Source organism: Micrasema longulum, unplaced genomic scaffold (assembly GCF_059751315.1).
Source record: "Micrasema longulum isolate JH-2025_06_02 unplaced genomic scaffold, ASM5975131v1 h1tg000740l, whole genome shotgun sequence".
Taxonomy (NCBI): Eukaryota; Metazoa; Arthropoda; class Insecta; order Trichoptera; family Brachycentridae; genus Micrasema; species Micrasema longulum.
Window position 1 is genome coordinate 1 of NW_028277934.1, and position 21360 is coordinate 21360.

The window sequence follows — 21360 nt, forward strand, 5'->3', positions numbered from 1 at the left end:
TATACGTCTCATGATTGATGAATAATGGTCACTTACTCTCGGTAGTCGAGGGAGGCGGCGGTCTCGCCGTGGTGGAGGTGGTAGTCCACGCGGTGGTAGTCCACGCGGTGGTAGTTCTGGTAGTCGTGGTGGTCCTAGCGGTGGTGGTGGACGGGGGGCTCCACCAGGGGGTGGAGGAGGGGGGAGAGGACGTTGGAGCGGCTCCTACAAAACACATTATTGGTTACAGTTTCGTTTAGAGATAGACATATTTTTTTTAAATAGCCAAATTCAAACTATCTATATAGCTGTCTAGGTTATGACTCTTCCCGGACCTGTAGCTCAATCACAAATAACTATCGACATGCTAATAAGCGACGGGATAACAATTTCTCATCATGATTGTTTATCGTATTCGCGATCACAATGAAACATCCGTGAACAACTAATATTTAAATGTCAAAATATTTACGTTTCGCGACGAATAATCCTGCTGCGCAATCACATATTTGAATTTCACCGGTTTAAATATGGAAAATATTCCAAAAATCCTATTTTTATTTATTTATTTATTTATTATTTATCACGCTATTTATTGCATTTAGCCTGCGGTTGGCAAGTCAAATGTCAAGAAATGCCGTCGCGATAGTAATTGTAATTTAATATTAACTTTTTTGTATTAAATACTCCTTACTATTATGCAAATGCAATATATTGTGTAGTTTTTTTTATAGTAAACGCTGATTTTTCGCCAGTGAACTGTATTTATTTACGAGGAAAACAAAAAACAAACTGACACGAGCGTTGACTTAGAGATTACACACGCGTTGACTTATGACTGCGATAACTTAAGCATGTTCATCAAAGATTATATAGTACAATGTTCGTTATTGTTCATTCAAGCACGTCGATAGTTATTTGTGATTGAGCTACTGTAAGCTAGCGTTCTTAAAAAAATAGCTTCCTCGGCCTGTCGATGTCGTGGTGCAGTAAAAAAGCAAACACAAAAGGTCCGTTACCCGAGTCGAAGATCGTGGTGACGACGGGGGGCGGCGGCGTGCTGGGCGCGGGCGGGCGCGCGCAGGGGGCGCCGGGCGCGGGCGGCGCCGGGGCGGGGCGCCGCAGCGCGCGGGCGGCGGCGCGCAGCAGCGGGTAGGGCTCCGCGCAGCACGCGTTGCTGAAGTCGTCCAGGTCCACGGACCAGGCCGCCACTCCGCCCAGCCCTCGGCTCAGCGCGTACTCCACCTGCGCAAGCCGTCACCCTTGTATTAGTGCCGCCCGAAATGCCGTCCTTTTTTTGTTTTTGTTTTGCGTATGAAGCAATTTCGGGTGAAGTGAACCAACTGACAAAATGATCAAATGTTTGTATTCAGAGTATCAACTCTGCGAGCTGTGAGTGGGACTTTTTGCCTGTTTCTCATCTGTTTTGTTCATTTGAATTGACATGGATGTTGTGTTAAATAATTGTTAACAAATAAATGGACACAACAAAAAAAAATGCAACAAATTAGTCAATAATATTCTCAACAATGTTTTGAGTATGTCCAAATGCTTGCAGACTGGCTGGATTTTCTCCCTAGGGAGTAGTTCATATTTAAATATGCAACAGCGAGGGGAAACATTTTTGAGAAGGGAATATGGGAGTCTAGGCATTTACATAGCCTATGTCCTGTCATTGGCTGGTTTAGTGGCCACTTTACGCACTGTGTAACATTCACCATTCTGCCAGGATAAAAATGTTTTATATTATACTGACTACAGAAATGTAATATAAGCAATGAGTTTACTTCACCAGCAATGGGCTCATAATAATAAAATTATGTACGGAAAATTATACGCAATTTTATAAAAAACAGTACTTTTTTTAGTTAATATTTATTGAGTTTTGGAAAATTTAATTATTAAAGAATATCAAGTGTAAGCAATATTTTTTCAAAACTTTAAGTTCGGGTTGTTTGATCAATAGAAAAACTCAATAAATAAATGTTTTGCAAAACTATCAAGTTTCTGAAATAAATATTTTAAAATTATTCAAAAATTTAAATTTTCAATTTGGGTATTACTTATTACAAATTACAACATGGCCTTATAACCTGCCTATATTTTTATTCACGTACCAATGCAGTCAGATGATTGTGAGATTTTCAAACGAAATAGTAAACTCTCATCTCCTTTCTCTTCCTTAATCTCTCCTCCTTTCCTCTTTCCTATTTTTTCTTTTTCCCATTGAGTAATAGTTTTGATTGAAGGTAATTTCTATTTTTATATATCTTTAGCTTTTTAATCGTTATTTTCTGTTGAATATGTTCTGTAACTTAAATTAAAAAAATAAAACCATTATTTTATTGGTTGGTCGGAAGAAATTGCCATTTGGCAATAAGCCCGCCAATGTACAAATAACACTATGTACAAAAATAAAATAAAAGAAACTTAAATCAATATTATATTGTTTTATATTTTAGAATTACTTGAAATATGAGAGTATAAAAATCTCGAATCATAAAAGATAGATCTTCGAACTGGGTATAAAACATTAGCTGCCTATTATTTAGCTAGATTTTGTTCTTATGAAAACTTTTCAACTTTGTTTTATGGCGCAACTGGCCCTATAAAAAAACACATCAAGCATGGCGAACAAACACACTCACTAGTACACCACGAGTCCACGGGGCAGACTTATATACTTCGTCAAGAGTTCTGGTTCAGTTTCACGCAGAACTATATTTTTCGTTTCGCTCGGACACGGGCAGTTTATGTTTTTCGTAAGTAAGTAAGCATTTGTATTACCGGCTGAAGTAAAAAATACGTATAACCTTATTTATTTGTTCATTCGCTTATTAAAACATCAAGTACAAGAATAAGTTCACTTTGGCGAGCTTATTGCTGAAAGAAATAAGCTCGCCCAAGTAAGTGATTACAAGTGTAATCTTTCAGCCAACCAAAAAACAGACTGGTCTCAACAAAAATTAGTTGAAATTTGTCCATAATTAAAAATATAAATATACTCGTTTATAATTTGTTAGATAACGACATAACAGACAAAAAAATAAATTATCAAAAATCTTAGGATTCATCCATAGGACAACGAAACCATTAAAAAAACCATCAATCTTCTATAAAATTATATAACTCTCTAGTAAGAAGTAAAATGAAAAACCATTTGGAATCCACATTACAATAAATATATATGTGTTGTTGAATCAATTGAGAAATGTCAATTGAGCACACTAAATAGTTACGAAATGAGACTTCAACTTTTGAACTTAAAAACTTTAGAAACTAGAAGAAAGGTAGATGACTTGTTATATTAAGATTGTAAATGGTAAATTGGAAAGTTCAAGCTGTTTAAGTACGATCAAAATTTGTGTTCCTAGTGGTCAAACCCTGAGGAACCCAAAAACATTCCACATAGATTCATTCAAGAATAATGTGTCCTTCAATCCAGTGTCAAGAAAATGCAGATTATACAACACCATTGAAAACGTAGAGATTGACATTTTTGACACTGGATTGTTTAGGTTTAAGAAGTGTATTCAAAATGCGTTTTTATATCGATCTATTATTTAATTTTTATTGTCTCGTAGTTAAAGCAGTAAAATGCTACATGGGAAACTACGACTATCTTATTGTGTATCATGTTTGCAACTTTTGCAGGAAAATTGGGACAACAACAAAAAAAGAAATTGAAGCATATTGATATGTCCACACCTGAAACATAGACTCCCAATTTGTGGTAAAATTTTAAAGCGTACTATTAAATATATAAAAAGATATAGCCAGTTGAAGTTTAAAACTGTGTCAAGTTGTATGATTTTACGGTACGTATTTTACTCGTGTTTATTTTATTATTAATTCGCACAATTTTTACAATAATTTATGCTCAACAATTTCATCATTTCTTTGCTCATTTTATTTAAATATACATTTAATAAGTGTTAACATGTAATTGATGACAAATAAATCGTGTATTTTTTTATTGTTTCAATATTTTTGTGTATTATATATCCAAATATATAAATAAATAAATATACATAATCAATTTACAATTGCAACTTTAAGTGGGCACATTGAGCTCGCACATCCACATTTATTGGTAAAAATGCTTATGTAATACACGTCATCTATATGACGTGGAAAGAGTGATCAGGTAATGAGCTTAGGAGAGAGGAAGAGGGTCAAGGAATGAAAATAGGGTTCTTTATCCATAATTATTATCTACGGCTCAAAAATAAGCAAGCAAAAAATACTCACACTATTTTATATAATGGGGATAGAACAGAACCAACGAGCTTGATTCAGAATAACAGAGAATAGACGTTTTGTATTTTTTTGCTCTTTATTTCTCGTCATCAATCAAATGCAATTTTCCACTCCTACTTTCCTTCATTCATCCTCTGCCACCCATCATCACTTTCCTTATTTTTTCATCCCACTATCTCCGTGCTTTGTCCCTATTCTTTTATTTTTATTTAAATTATAACATTGTTTTAACTACATAGATTTTAAAAAAAATGTTACAATTGTCGCTTTATTTTATTACAATTAAGTGAACATAATATATTATTTATGTTTTAAGCATTTACTTTGTGGTCAAACATTTTATGTAATGTTAGTTAATACTAGTGTATAACCACTTACCCACTTTTAAGTCTACCGGTTTCGAGACGGAAACTCACTACACCAACATGCAAATACTTAAAATTTCTTATAATTTTTTTTTTTATTAAGCTTAGTGCATGTTTAGACATGGTGGTGTTCGCATCTCTATAAATCTGCATGTGATTTATGTATTTTTGGAAATACCAAAAATATACTACGGTGATGGTGAAGGTGGAGATGTATTTTAGTATTTGCATGCTGGTTTAGTGAGTGTCCTGATGAAGAGGCGGGTACGTCTCACAACCGGTAAACTAAATAAGTCAGTATGTCGCTAAGTATACTAATATTTACTAACATTAGAACATAATATATGTAGGGTCCATAGTCCATAGTCGATGACACACACTTGTTAAATTAGTTCACCTAAAAGAGACTAATGACCGACGATGCAATGTCATCATTTTCAATCGAATCCTATACATTCGTAAAATGCAACTCTGAGTATTTCACATGAAATCGGAGGGCATTGCCCTGCAGTACATTCACACCGTCCCTACCATGAAGAAATGAACTACAAAGGAACATCGTCCATAAAGAGACCACAGGACGCAGTCAGTCAGTCAGTCAGTTCAGTTCACGTCATACCAGCTCGACGACATCACACAGTTAAAGCATGTAGTTCAAGTGCAGTTTCTTCAACTCCTTGTCGACGTAACACTCGCCCGACATAATTCATTATTTATTCACCGTGTAATAAATAAACATCAAACAGCAACCTCGTGTCTTCTCTGTCAATCTCTAACTGGGGTAGGAACTCCAACCAAACACCCAACTACTAAATCCTACATATATGTTATTGGATGGCATGCCCTTCTATGCCCTACTTTTAAAAAAAATCATGTATGTCATTCAACCTGTACATCTGTTTGTGTTCTAAATAAAAAAATAAAGAAAATTTGCGTCTGTCGTAACATTCATATTTAAAAATTATTAAACTAGAAAAACCATTTTAATAAATAAATTTTTACTCACGATTGAACTTATTTTTCGTGATTTTTTTGTTTCAATATTTAATTGATTTCTCACGCAGTGTCAAATATAAACATGATTCACTTTACTTGTTAAAACACAGTTCTTAGGTTTTATCACGTAATAAAAATAATATGCCAAAATATTTCTCATAAGTCGTATTTGAAAAACACGTAATTTTTTTTTCAAGAATTTGTGAATATTGAAAATGTCAAGGTCTCAATAGTCGGTGCGGATTGACCACTAGCCACTGGTGGAATTCATATTTATTGCCGTTGTGAATACAAAGGACTAATGTGATGATAAATAATAAAATACTACAGTTTTAAAAAGTTGTCATTCTAAGTGTTCATCATCATATACCACGAAATAAATGATTAATCAATTTTACTGAAATAAAATATTAAATGGGGAATTTACTTACTAAAAAGACAAAAAAAGAATCAGCTAAGATTTCTGTAATTTTCGTTCATTTATTTTTTAATATTTTTAACCGAAAATTAATGATTTCTACAATTACAAAGATTCACCTTAAATGTTCATCACCATATGCGACGGCGACATTGGACTATTTTACAAAAATCAAAGTGACGCATTTACTAACAAAGACATAAACGATGACCTAACTTACACTTAATTAAAAAAATACACCATTTTAAATTTTGAATTTATAAAAAAATGACATAAAATAGACGCTTACATAAACGAAGAAAGACTTATTGAAATTGAACATGTTAAATATTTAGGGTTAACAATAGACAGACAATTGACATGGACAGCTCACATCGAGTCAACATTATCGAGTCTTTTATTAAAAATCAAAAAATTTGTTCCGAAAACGGAAAAAAATCTTATATATCTTATAATGAACCTTTTCAACTAGAATCTTTAAAACTTATTCATAAGTTAGCCACTGATTGTATTGTGGACAATGGACATAATACAATAATATCAGAACAATACCACATACAACATTCCAAAACAAGACAAGGACAATCGAGACGAATAAATCAGGGACCGAAATTATTCAATAAACTACCAGACAAAACAAAAGACTCAGACAACCTTTACAAAAGGTATTAAAATATAATTATCAACAACAGAGTATAAATAAAAAAATATTTATTATTTTTGTAAAATGAATGTAATAATCCGTAATGGTTAATAAATAAATTTCAAATTAAAAAAAAAAATGTTTTTACAACTCATTTAAAAGACATGAAAGGATTCTGCCAAGTTTTCGAAAATCCTTGCTAATTTTTTTTCAAATATGCTAAAACGAAAATTGCTGATTTTATACAATCACGCTTTATAAATTATCAATATATATATATATATAATATATATAAATATATGTCATCTAAAATGATCCAATAGTCGACAGATTAAAGAGTTGAGGAAATGTGGATGATATAATATAGGCAGATTGGTGTATATTACAAAATGCGTAAAGTGGCCACTTGACATCCCAATGACAACCCTATAAATGCCTAGGCTTGCATACTGCCTTGTCAAAAATGGTTTCTTTTTTAAAAAAATAAAGAAGTAGGGATTTTGTTTTAGAGGTGGTAAAAAAAGTAACAGTTATTTAAAAACAAACAATTTTTTGAAAGCCGCTGAAACTGTTTTATCAAAAAAATAAACAGAAACAGTAAAAAAAAATTCAGTCAGGATCTCACCCACATCGATAAAGGTTTCAGCTCTATTACTTCACGAAAATTAACAAATGGAATAATTTAAGAACTATAGATGTTCAAACATAGGCAGAATAGAGAATGTTACACAGTGTGTAAAGTGGCCACTTAAATCAGCCAATGACAGGTCATAAGCCGTGTAAATGCCCAGACTTCTATATTCCCTTCTTCAATCAAAATATTATTCTCGCTGTAATACATGAATATTGAAAACACACACGGAGGTTGAATCTAGTTCTTGTCTACAAAAATTTGGACAAACTCAAAACACTGTTAGTTAATACATGATTAGGTATGCCATTTCAATAAATAATACATACGGCCTTAAAATATGTATAAACAATGTTACATAACATATAAAACAACAAACGTCTAAATATAATATTATATTTTTAGCTGAAAAATAAATACCGCGATATTGATTTAAAATAAATTACTCTCTGTTTACTGTTAAAATTAAAATAACGTGTCTAGAACTATATATTTATTGTGTACATATTTTTTAAATTACGAAAATATAAAAAATATTGCCCAATTCCACAGAATAAGTTATTTAAAAATGTATGATACTTATTGTTTTAAATACGAACTCAGATTTTCCAAATCATTGAACATTTATTACTAATTAATATTGTTTATTTTTGTTAAAGACATTTAACATTTTATTGGATACATTATTTAGAAAACTCATTTAAAATTTGCATAAAAATAAATTATCAACATAAAATTAGTCGTATTTTCGTACAGAAAATGTCTACATTGTAATTCAGAATAAATTACATTTTCACGCAATTACGCAATTGATGCTAATATTTAAAGAAATCTCAAAAATAATATTTTTCACAAGCCGAGGTCGATTAGAAAATTTCATTTTCACTGTATAATGTCGCCTGACCAGCGCATGAAGCGTAAAAACAATTAATCGAGGCCCGTTGCAATTACTGCGTAAATCCAGCGCTCTTAATTTTCAACTTGTATTTATACTTTTTTTATTGAGTAATCTTAGATAATAATTATTCATGTTTATTTTATTGTACTTTTTGTGCCCGGGCGGATAAAGAATTTAAATATTGATTTAAAGGGTGGCTTTACATTGCAATGTTTCATAGTTCCTGGGCACCTGGAGCGTGTATATATAACTTTAGCAAAAATGACCAAGATACGCAGCAATTGGAGTACCAACGTGCGAAAAGGGAAATGATTTGACTTTCATTTTTTTATTTTGTGGTATTTTTTTCATTATTATTGTAATTTTTTTTTTGTGGAATGATGCGTAGTGGCTTTTTTAAAGGTACGCTTTTTTTCTTCTTTTTTTGACATTGTGTTTAGTAATGTATAGAAAACTATATTTGGCCTATAGTTTTGTTTTATTTGTAAATATTGTATTTTTTTGTTATAATGGCTGTTGTTTTCTTTTGATAAATAAATAAATGATGATTTTTTGAAATAACTTGATATAATTAATATAAAAACATGTACTTGATATAATTAATATAAAAACACCGACATATTAAGACTAATAATAATAATAATCTTAGCTTCATAAAACAAATGATCAAGATACGCTGCAGTTGTACGAATGAAGTGTCTTAAGCACCACTTGGCGCGAGTGACGCATGACGGCAAGAAGGAGCAATTATTCAGAAATATGAAAAACTAACATGAATATTGAGAACAAAATTAAATAAATTGTTGCGACGAACCTTTTCGGTGATCGAAGCCTGGTCCTCATATCCGACCCACTGGTCCTTGCTGTAGGCGTAGGGTCCCGCCCCCTCCTGGCGTCCCGTCTGCCAGCCCTGGGTCCTCACTGTAACATCGAGCAGCCCGTTAGTTCCGCTCGCCCAGAGCCCTAGCAGGGCGCAGCCCCAACACCAGCCGAGCCGCCCTGACGCGCGGGGTCTGCTCATTTACCAAACACTGACAACTCTGCGCTTCAGCCGGTCGCCAGTAAAGTCGCTGAGGCGATGGTATGACTGTTACTACATTTGAAGACTAATGGAGATAAATCCTCCGTTGACGAATACTAGTTTTCTCGAAAATAAACGTGATAAATGAAACCACCATACCGCGTAACAGGTTTCGAACAAAATAATCAACACGATTGTTTATTTTTTAAATAAAGTACGATCACTTACCATCTCCCCGCACGTGCTCGGACTATAGGAATTACATTATACTGATCAACGGCTGATGGCCGCGGTCGTGAGTACGAACATACTTAATTAATTATTTCCATTTTTCCTCTTCCTCAAATTACCCAATTACCGACTACAGCCTTAATATTCACACACGACGCCGACGCGCGACGTTAGGTTTCACGACAAGTTACCGCCGGCGCCGATCAGTGATATATTATATTACCTCTATGCCGCCGATGACCCGTGACATTCCCCGACTATTCAATCAAAAAACAGTTTGTGCGAGGTCAACTTTTTGTTATGATAATATTTACCATTAAAATATTCTTAATATTCAATTTGAAATGTATTCAAATGCATCGTTAAAATGTTTTCACGCAAATCATATTAAAATGGACTAATAGATTTTACTATCTACGAATTGTCAAAATTTATGCCAGGGAGCGATGCATAAAGTCTTATTAAACCGGATTTCTTACCGATTTAGTTTAAAAACAAACCAATAATAAATTATGCCAGAAGGCTTAATGCATAAAGTCTTATTAAACCGGATTTCTTACCGATTTAGTTTAAAAACAAACCAATAATAAATTATGCCAGGGAGCTTAATGCATAAAGTCTTATTAAACCGGATTTCTTACCGATTTAGTTTAAAAACAAACCAATAATATTTTTTATGCACATACAAATTAAGACATAGTTTAGTTTGTTTAGATTTTTTTCTAATGTAAAAAAGATTAAGGATAATCATTTTTTTATAAAAGAAAATCTGGAACGTTTATGAAATTTTTAGAATAATTTCAAACATAATATCGATAATTGGATGAATAATTAATTCCTACCTGAAAAAAATATGAAAAAAAAAAAAAAAATGAAATAGTGAAGTCATCAATTCGGATATTACCATTGTTGCAAATCTCGTAGTACGCTAGCATCCCGGGTTGTTTGGTGAGCTCCCCGGGCAGACCGGGTCCCGCGGCCTCTGCTCCCGGCCCCGCGCGGCCCCTGCCCGCCAGCTGGTAACTCTGTCCGTAGAAGGGCAGCCCCAGAAGCAGCTTACCGGGCTCCGCTCCTTCGGCGATCAGGTGCTTGATGGCGAAATCCTGGAGACGACAGAGGACAATCATGCGATGACATATTTCAACCATAGACGCAGGCGTATAAAAATAATAATCGGGGCACATGCATCACTTCGTCCGGACGATCGAGTCAAGCTGCCCTCGGACCCATCATTATTAGTATTATAAACGACCCTACTCACCACGGTGTACTGCGGGTAGCGGTCTTGGGGGCGCGCCAGGAGGGGGCTGCCGTGCTGCGTGGAAGACTCCCAGCCGCCGTGGTAGTCGTAGGTCATGGTGGCCAAGAATGTGGCGGCGCGGGACAGGCGGGGAAGGTCGTAGGCCACGTCTATCACCTCCTTGTAGCCAGAGATGGCCACACCCAGCTCCATCGGAGGGCTCTGGCGCTGGAACTCTTCGGACAGCTCCTGACGGCGCAAGTTAAACATTTATAAATGTCAATTTGATTTGTTTAGCATACAAGATATGTACGTACCGTGAAATAATGTAAAACGCGGATATTTAAAACCTAAATTATCTATTTAATTAAACTTGTTATAGCCTCACTATATGTCTGCAGGTGAATATTGTATTTCAGAACACCCGTAATAGTAGGTAATTAATAATCTGCGAAATGTAAGAACGCAGTCCTAAGCTTTTATGTTTTTGTGATTACATCATCGTCAACAAAATTGTCAAATAATTTATTTAAACAAGCCACCTTTGAATTCTGAATTCTCGGAACAACCGCACGATCTTTGCGGCAGCATGTAATATGGATATCATAAAATAAAAAGTTCTATTGGAGAGAGCGTTCAGTGGCCATATTGCGAGGATCAGAAAATTAATTAATCGGTCAAGGAGTATTGTAAGTAATTTTGCAAATTTGAATTAAACGGTAAAATTTTGTGTATGGATTTTCTGTCTGCGGGGCACTGTGGCCTGTGGCCTGTAGCGATAAATATATCGAGCCATAATCGGCAGAACAACGAAAGCGACATTTTTGGCGAATTGCGTTTTTTTAAGGAAAAGTGTTCCCTATTGCCCCCTGCACAAGTGTTAAAAACACCATAGTCCATACAATTCTTCAGCCACATTTAAGGATATTTATTTTTATTTATTAAAAGAAAACAACAGCCATTATAACAAAACAAAAAACAATATTTACAAATAAACCAAAGTTATAGGCTAATTATAGTTTTCTATGTATTACTCCGCATCATTCACTCTTTAAAAAAAACGTTGACATATTATTTTAAAGCTAAGCAAAACAATCTGGTTTGGTCATTTCAGTGTTGGTAGTAACTAACCATTATAAATCCCGCACAATGCCGTAATAACCACGGCATAATAACCCAGAAAAACTTATTGTACATCTTAACGGCCGTGAAAACCTAAGAAGTTTAATCATTATAAATCCCATTTACTGAATTGTTAATACTGTTTATAATTGATATAAATGAGCTACCCAAATTTGTCAAAACACACTCTCCTATTTTTGCGGATGATACAGAATTATTTTTCGACTGCACAGTCGATTCAAATAATATTTCTATAGATATAAGTGAAAATTTTATATCAGTAGCAAATTGGTTTGCATCTATAAACCTATCTTTGAAAACAGAGAAAACAAAAAATATACACTTTGAGCCAAACCGAGCATCCCCATTAAATTTTAATATTACAATTAATTCTAAAATAATAAAAACCACTTCTCACTGTTCTCTGTAGGGTATTAAATTAGATAATCACTTAAACTGGAAGGAACACGTGAACACTGTTGTCGCGAAAATAACCAGTTATGTATTTGTATTAGACAAACTTAATAAAATAGCAAACAATGAATGTGTTATGTCCACTTATTATGCAAATGTTTATTCGATTTTAAAATACGGTATTATTTTTGGGGAAACTCTACTAATGTACGGGATGTTTTTAAAATTCAACAAATATGTGTTAGGAACATAAATGCTGATTACCTGGCTACATGTAGACCGATTTTTATTAGATTAAATTTATTAACGGTGACGGGTATTTATATAATGGAACTTTGTCTTATTGTTAAATCAAGACCTGAATATTTTAGTACACAGGAAAAAATACACTTTCACAACACCAAAAATAAGAGTAAACTAAAAATTCCATTAACGAAACAATCATTTATACAAAGAGGGCCCGTATGCATGGCAGTAAAAATATATAATAAGCTCCCTAATGAAATTAAGGAAATACATTGTGTTAAAAAATTTGCAGGTGTGTTAAAAGTGTTTCTTATCAATAAATGTTTCTATAATATAAATGAATATTTGGAAGATGTAATAGAATAATGTAAAAAGTAATAGGTATAATTAATGTAAGTAATATACACCATAATCTTGAGTAATGTTTTTACTGTTTGTGTTTTTCTAAACTTTTTCATTTAATTCTTTTTATTTTAATTTTAAATTGATTTTTTATTCTTCAAATTATTTTTTTAATTCTATTTTTTTATTTAGTTTTGGTTAGACTGTAAGAAATTGCAAGTGGCAATAAGTCCACCATTTAACGGTGTATACCTTTGTTATTATTTTGTATGTATGACATTGTATATTTCGGATAAAAAAGATGTATAATTATTTTTATTATTATTATTAAAAATACATATGGAACAAAAATAAAAAAACCTTCTCCTGCACAGTTCACTATTTGTCGCTTACGTTGTTCTGCCGATTATGGCTCGATGTGTGGTCTGTGTGCTGCCACAATCCAAATTTTCTTACACAGCAAAAACAACTAGCATTTTTACCTTCAGGGAGGATCTATCTGTGTACTATATGCAATAATAGATTAATTAAAAAAGATAACTGCCCGCTACTCTTATGGTTCATTATAATGTTGATTAATTCCATTAAAAAAAAATTGTGTTAAACTTTTGTAAGTCGTAATAACACTGTTAATTATTATTGCATTAAATGTAAATTCTGTGTTAATTTTTATGTCAATAAAAGTTTATATTTTGTACAAACGGCATTTTTATCACTGTGTTCATATTTCGTGTACGAAGCTACCCCGCGTGTGGTGTGTATTCGTCCGTTTTTCATTTTTCCAAAAACCACCATCGTTTATCCATGTTGTTTTGTATTACCACTAAACTGCACTATCATTTAAGCTTGGTATATAGGTATTAAAGGATCATTGAAATTATTCTGAAACAGCAATTCGTTTTTCTTCTATAAGGCTTAGAGTAAAAAGTGTACGAATCCTACCTGCTCTCCCCTACAGCAAAAAAGTGGCATATACACTTGGGTGTCTCTTTACCCGGTCCAGCCTGATAAAGTTAGGTCAGATTAGGTTATATCAACAGGAGCTTCTAATGCTAGACGTATCCACAAAGGGCGTGGTCTCCTCACCTGAACCAGCTTGGCAAAGTTGGGCTTGTCCTCGGCCGGGCCCTTGGCGCAGCTGCTCTGCCAGCACTTGGGGTAGTTCCAGTCGAGGTGCAGCCCCTGGAAGGCGTGGCGGCGCAGGAAGGCCACGGTGGCGCTCACGAAGGCGGCGCGCCTTACGGAGTTGGCGGCCAGGCGGCTGTACTTGTCCCCGGCCGAGTCGGTCCATCCTCCCAGCCCCAGCAGCACCTTGGTGTCGCGCAGGGACGTCACGCGGGCGTACAAGTCTGCGAGGAAAAATACATTATATTATTGCCGAAGCTGAACTACGATCGCCCTCGATTACAGAGAAAGATATTATGTTTGACTATTTTTTTATTTTTTTTAACGCACGAGTAAAGAGTTGTTGATAACAATTATACGAGGGTTGTGCAAAAAATAAGGTTCTTAATTTTTTTTCAGGTTTAAGACATTTTTTATTTGAACTGAAAAATACATCATTGGAAAGCTTAATTTCTTAATTATTTTTCAACATAATCACTAGACTTTTCAACGCATTTTTGTTGACGACTAATCCACTTTTGGAATACAGCTTCAAAGAAGTCCGCGGCCAGTCCGTGGAGGAATTTGGTGACCGTTTCCTGCACTTACCAAATTAGAAAACTTGGATTTTTAATTAAGCCCTAGGTACATACAACATTTCCAAAACAGCATGACTTTTTACAAGGTAAAAAATACTTACTACTAGACTATACTATATAAGTACTGGACTCTAAATTTCATATTCCTGTCCCGACTTTCTAGAAATAAAATCCGAGTAAATTGAATCTAAAACTCCTTTGCACGAGAGGAAAGTGTCGCCCTACTGCCAACCTAATTATTGATATTAAAATTATGTATATTTGCGTTCTTTTTATTTTCTCAAAATTTTCAATGTTAGGGGTCGTTTTCAAGTATAAAATTCATAATTCAAAGAAGAAAATGGAAATCGAGATTTGGTAGAACGGGGCTCGAATTTCTGTTTCATGAGTCAGTGATACTACCCACAATATGTATATTTTTATGATTTAAACCGGGTTTACACTATTTATTTTATGGCGCCTATTTTGAATTGATTATTTTTAAGTGTTTTTTAAGAAAAAAATATTTCTTTGATTTTTATCTTGCAACTGACGGGAATCAAACCCGCGACGCAAGTAGAAGCGAAGCCGAGCCGAGAAAGATGGCTGTACGAGGGTAGGAGTATCGCTCACTATTGTCGATGTCCGCCCAGGGGTCGAACTCCTTGGGGACCAGGTTGTCGGGGTCCAGCGAGGCGTAGGCGTACACCACGTGCGAGCACAGGCGCGTGTCCACGTGCTCGGGGACGAACTTCCCCTCTCCCTTGCGGTAGAAGGCCCAGTTGGTCATGTAGCACACGGACAGCTTGTCCTTCCCTGAAATAACGGGTTTGTACATTATTCATCTAACCGAGTATATTAGACAAGGGGTTCACACGTAAACTTGGTACAAAGTTAAGCCAAGGCATAGTTGTAAAATACGTATGGAAATACAATTCTTATTACGGTGGTAGAATAAGGATGGTGTTTCTATCTTTTATTTTACTTCTGTGGCTAGGCGCAACTTTATATTAAGTTTATAAGTAAGGCCCAATGTATTACAATAATACACAAAAAGTAGAATATTTCGATCACTAAAAAAGAGCGAGGAGATATTTAACTATTGAAAAATAATTATTTGTAAAATGCCTTACCGCCTTGTCTGATTTGATAAAATTCTCTTGTAAGATCCTTATCAATGAGTTGAGCAATGTGGTTATTTGCTGGAAGGAAACCATTCCTTGTTTTCCCAGGAAGACAATTCGCCGGGTTCATCACTCTGAAAGGAAAGAAAACGCATTTGATTTATCTTTATGCTAAAATACACTATTAATGTCATTTGAGTCTGTTTAACTGGATCATTACCTCTCTGCGCCTCTACCCCATATTAATATATGGATTTTTGTCATATTAGATATCAAAATTAATTTATTATTTATGTTCAAACCATAAACTTTGTGGTCATATATTTTTAATGATTTAAGTAAATATAAACATATAACCACATACCGACTTTTAATGTCTACCGCTTTCAAGACGTACCTGTCTCTTCATCAGGACACTCACTACACCAACATACAAATACTACAATTTTAAAAACCCGAGTTTAAACCAATAAACATAGCCCACTTTTTAAATTAAAAAATAATCAATCGCGTAACGTTCATCCCCTCGCCCCTCCTCTTCCTAACCCTATTATTAACCTAATTTTAATGCATGTTCGGACATGGTGGTGTTTTGGATCAGTTTTAACTCTGCATGTAATTTACGTATTTTTTCGTAAATACTATGGTGATGGTAAAGGTGAAAGTGTATTTAAGTATTTGCATGTCGGTGTGGTGAGTGCCCTTACGAAGAGACGGGTACGTCTCGAAACCGGTATACATAAAAAAGTCGGTAAGTGGTTATTTACTAACATTAGTCGTAGTTAATTTATTCCTCGATGATGAATTCGGAAATCAAACAACATTTAACATTTATTTTTATAGATAGGCAAAGATATATATTTTTTTCTTTCACGTTTACGGAAGCAAATAAAGAGCTTTTCTTATCTAAATACTTTGACACTGATTCTGCAATCTACATAGATAATTCAATTGGTATTCAAAGTCCCTTTAAATGTCTTGTATAATTTATCTCATATAATATATTTTGATGCCCAATGATTCTTACCGGCAGACTGCTGCTCCGGAGTCGAATAGGGTCCCCTGTGGACAGGAGATGTGGAACTTCTGTCCTTGGCGACATAGGAAGTACGAGCCGCAGCTTGTGGGATCCGACAGAAGATACGTTCCTTCTTCTTCCTGCTCGCCCATGCTGCAAGCTCCCACCGCCCGCATGCCCTCGCTGGACACAACAGGCAGCTCTGTAGTTTAGAAAAAAATAAAATTAAAATGCATTAGGCGCTCGGCAAAATGTGCATTACTTCTAGTACAAATAAAATGAGTGCGAATGAAGAAATTCAGTGTTTGAAAATAAACATTTGGTAATATCAAACTAAGGCATTTTTATTTTGATGAATCGTATTACCATCGCTATTATTTTTTAAGTTTTGTAATTTTGAAATAGGAGAATACAATATTTTACATTTTTAAAGCAATAAAGGTCTATAAAATAGTGTCCAGTAAAAAAAATGTTGTTAATTATTTAAAGCATAAACAATATTTTTTAATTTGTAATTTTGAATTTCCGCAAAAACGGCAATTACATTGGCCACGCCTCCATTACTTCAGGATTCATGTTTATTTATTCCTGGCCATTGAAATTTGTTTTGAGCATTATCACGAATCTTGACGTTACAACAACCAAAGCCAAACACGCCGCGTTTTTCTGGCAAAGTATTTTTATTTCAATAAAATAAAATAACTAAAACAATTTTGTTTTTAACCACTAACTTTTTATTATAATTTTTTTAAGCTTCTTCGTCAAGGTTAACGTAACTTTATACAGAAATTTATATTTTTATTTGATTTCTTTTTTACATTTATGTATGATCACCTTTCTCCACGATATCCATATTTATTTTAAAAATACAATTAATTTTTCTAAATCCATTTTGTATATTTTTATCCGGATTCGTAGTATGTGATATTTCCCTATTGTACCTCGCCTGACGTCACGAGTTCAAGTCTGTGAATACCCCCGTACCCGTCAAAACAATCCAAACGTCGAAAAACATGGCTACCCGGAAACCGGAAATCTATAAAATCACAACGCTTTATTTGATCGGTTATTATTAACACGTATTCCCGTAAACCTATGACATTCCAAAGTTTTCTAAAAAAAACATTTTTATTATTTTTTTAATACATTTTCAATAAAAGTTTCACTTTTTATTTTGCATAGCAGTATGCTTTTTATTGTTTCTACATGTATACAAAAAAGCGTTGTTTATCTTTAAAATTATTACTTACTATCTTTGTACTTAGCTGTATATTTTTTGTAAATGGGCGTATTGTAAAATTAAATAAATAATGAAAACAATCTCCCCCAAATAAATTATTAATAATAAATCAAAATAAGGTAATATGCTATTGCCGATTTATTTTATTTTGCAAGAGTTATTTTATATGAAAGAGAAAAAAAAGCGAAATACAGATTTGTAAATATAACTCCGTTAAAATTAAGGTTTGAAATCGGGCTGTGGTCCTGTGGCTAGTGTCTCGGACTCACGGACCAAAGGTCTGTGGTTCGAATCCCACTCTATCCCAACTCGATTCCATTTTCTAATAGTGAGTTATTTACAACTCGTTGGAAATGGCACTCAAAATTAAATATTTGGGTAAATCATAAGAACACAAATATTTCTTTTTAAAAAAATAAATAATAATTGATTATACAAGTGGCGCAAAAGTTGTCACTCGATGTTCTTTGACTATATTTTTTTTACGAATGAAACCCTACCTTTAATTGTATTGGAGAGGGCTGTCAGTAGAGGCCACGGCTGGCCACACAACCCTCTGAAGTCATCCAAATCTGCAGACCATATGGCTCCACCTCTCAAATTCATAGATTTAACGTACAACATCTGTAAAGAAACACATGAAAAAATTTAATAAACAACTTCTGAAATCTTTAAATAATTATCTCAATACGTAAGAACTTGTATGAATATTTAATTGGACCGTGTTATTCAGAAACCACCCAACTCACAATTTGCGAAATTTTATGTTTTGATGAATGCTGCAAGTTTTTTTGATTTGCTAAAGATATCCGACACAAAAGATTAACGCAATATTCTTTCCTTAAAATCCTTATAAGTTCCATCCATTTATTTATTTTTACTGGATTTTGGTTATACTAAAATAATATTAAATTCAATACATTTTAAAAAATCGTATTCATACATAAGTACACCCCTCTGTTGATGAGAAAACTGGAGTTTGACGTTTGCAAAAGAATGCCATATTTGAAAAAATATTTATTTTATGTTTTGGAATTCAACCATAAACAAGTACCTACTTAAATTTAATATTTGAATATTAACCATTTTTAGTTTTGGAATTCGATCACAAACAAGTGCCTAGGTACGTACTTATCAATAAAAAGTATTTTTCCAATGCAAGCCAACATTCGGGCAGGACAACGTCTGTCGGGTCAGCCAGTTATATTATAAAACGAGACAAGAAAAGTCGAGACTAATAAAGCAAGGACTAAAATTATTCAACAAACTAACAGACAAAACTAAACAAAAGACTTAGACAACCTTTCCCAAAGATGTTTGAAATATTATTTTGTTAAATAAATGATATCCGTAAGGGTTTATAAATAAATTTCAAATTAAAAAAAGTTGTTTTTCTCAAGCCTGAGTAATTTTTACATACCACTGTGATTGGGCCTCCGACCCGTTGTCATGTTCGCTGTGTTATGTATGAAAATAATACAAAACAAAATCAATATTCGTCAACTGTAAGACGGTATTTTTTCGTTACCTTGAAATTTATACTTTTTTCTGTCGAATTTACTGTTTTTTTTTAATCATGACTGATTTTTTTTTCATCGTAATTTTTTCATTCAACTTGCATTCCATTTCGACCTAATGAATGTATTAGAATGACGTACCTTATTTTTGATAGATTGCGCGTCATCATATCCAACCCACTGGTCTCCCTTCACTATATACGGACTACCGACAGCGTCCCGCTCTTGACGCCATTCTCCTGACGCAATGGCTTCACAAATCTGCAGAAAAATATATCACAAAACACTATTATACCTAATAAATATTAATAAAATAAATACTCGAAGCATAAGGAAATAAAATAAAATATTGCTGGTACCTACATAATAATATAATATTCAACGTTCATCATTTATGTAAGCATCAATTTTATGCCATTTTTTTTCTAGATTCAAAATTGATAATACTACCTTTTTTTTCATTATGTGTAAATGAATTTGTGTTTGTTCATTTAATCAAAATAGTTAGGTCTTCGTTTATGTAGTTGTTTGTTAATACGTCAATTTGATTTGTATAGAGAAGTCCAGTGTCGTTAGCCTACATAATAATTTTTCCATTGAAATTGTACAGTGATAAGTCATTAATACGTACGCTGATGATGCTGTGCTTCTTGCTAACAATAAAGTGGAATTGCAGTTCTTGGTTACAAAGGTCTACGATGTATGCGAGGACAGCGATTCGCTGATGAATGACGATAAATCGTATGTGATGGTTTTTAAAAGAAATGAAAGGATGACTAAATGTGAAATCACTGTGAATGGAGTTATGCTAAAACAAGTAGAGGAATTTGTGTATCTGGGAAGTATGTTCACTAGGGATGGAATGACTGAGAAAGATATTGAAAGGAGGGCGAGTGCCGGGAACACAGTGAACGGTGCCCTTAAATCAACCATGGCAAATAAATGTTTGTCGCAAGAGGCAAATTAGCAGTTCACAATGGAGTTCCGACCCTGATGCATGAGAGCGAAGTATGGACTTGGCGAAGTAAAAACGGGGATGAAAGTTGGCTGAAAGCTGTCGAAATGCTATCTCTCAGGCGAATGTGTGGTAAAACTATGTACGATAGATGCACAAATGTCGATATCCGTACATTATAAAAGGCTGAGATAAGCATTATCGACAAAATCAAGAAAGGAGCTCTGCGCTGGTTTTGACATGTAGAGTAAATGGACAGCGAAAGAACGGCTAATAATATTTACAATGCGAATGTTGATGTATACAGGAATAGAGGATGACCGAGAAAGACATGGCATGACCAAATCCAACAAATACTTAAAGACGGACTTGTCAAAAGTCGGAATAATCGGCGCGCGTGCATGAGAAGATGTATGAATGTAGAGGAAGCGAGATCTAAACACAAGTATAGAGTGATGTGGCGTTCTATTCTCTCTGCCTACCCTTACGGGGAAACGGCGAGATGGTTTGTTGTTGTTGTAATAGTGGACCCAAAATAGATCCTTGTGAAGGAATAATAACCCAAAATAGATACTTGGGAAGGAATGGAGACGTTTGGAAGAGGCCTTTATCCAGCAGTGGAGAGAATAAGGCTGAAGAAGAAGAATGAAGAAGAAGGTTTTATTAGTGTACGTTTAAAAAAAAAAAAAAACAACATCCATTTTAAATATAATTATAGTATAAATATTATACTTTTTGTTTTTGGTTTTCCATACATCGCTGTTTTAGTTACTAGTGCGTAGAGAGGTATGCGCAATGGAAGGGGGATAGCAAATTATCTTGTAACGATTTTTTTAAGCATTTCGTTCTTATGTTATATTTTTTAATATAATGAAGGTAGCTACAAATAGTAAATAATTTCATTTTATTTTAAAGTTATATAAGTATGCGTTGAACCCATCCCCTCGTGTTAAAAGAGGTTTCGGTGTATATTTATATACAGGGTGACTGGAACTGAATCCGCCATAGGAAATTCACA

At 34.0% G+C, this 21360-nt stretch overlaps 1 protein-coding gene across 1 annotated transcript in view; it reads right to left on the reverse strand.

The window, feature by feature from the left end:
* Nucleotides 1–36: 36 nt before the first annotated feature.
* Nucleotides 37–21360, reverse strand: part of LOC148279254 (putative chitinase 10) — a gene marked incomplete at its 3' end in the record, with an annotated part of 75737 nt that continues 54413 nt past the window's right edge. The window contains exons 11-21 of the mRNA XM_088230234.1: nt 19529–19648; nt 18371–18494; nt 16640–16832; nt 15622–15746; nt 15122–15304; nt 13893–14155; nt 10704–10931; nt 10347–10545; nt 9005–9111; nt 999–1224; nt 37–204 (exon numbers count right to left, since the gene is read on the reverse strand). Of these exons, the coding sequence (XP_088086360.1) occupies nt 37–204; nt 999–1224; nt 9005–9111; nt 10347–10545; nt 10704–10931; nt 13893–14155; nt 15122–15304; nt 15622–15746; nt 16640–16832; nt 18371–18494; nt 19529–19648 (1936 nt within the window). The remainder of the gene's footprint in view (nt 205–998; nt 1225–9004; nt 9112–10346; nt 10546–10703; nt 10932–13892; nt 14156–15121; nt 15305–15621; nt 15747–16639; nt 16833–18370; nt 18495–19528; nt 19649–21360) is intronic.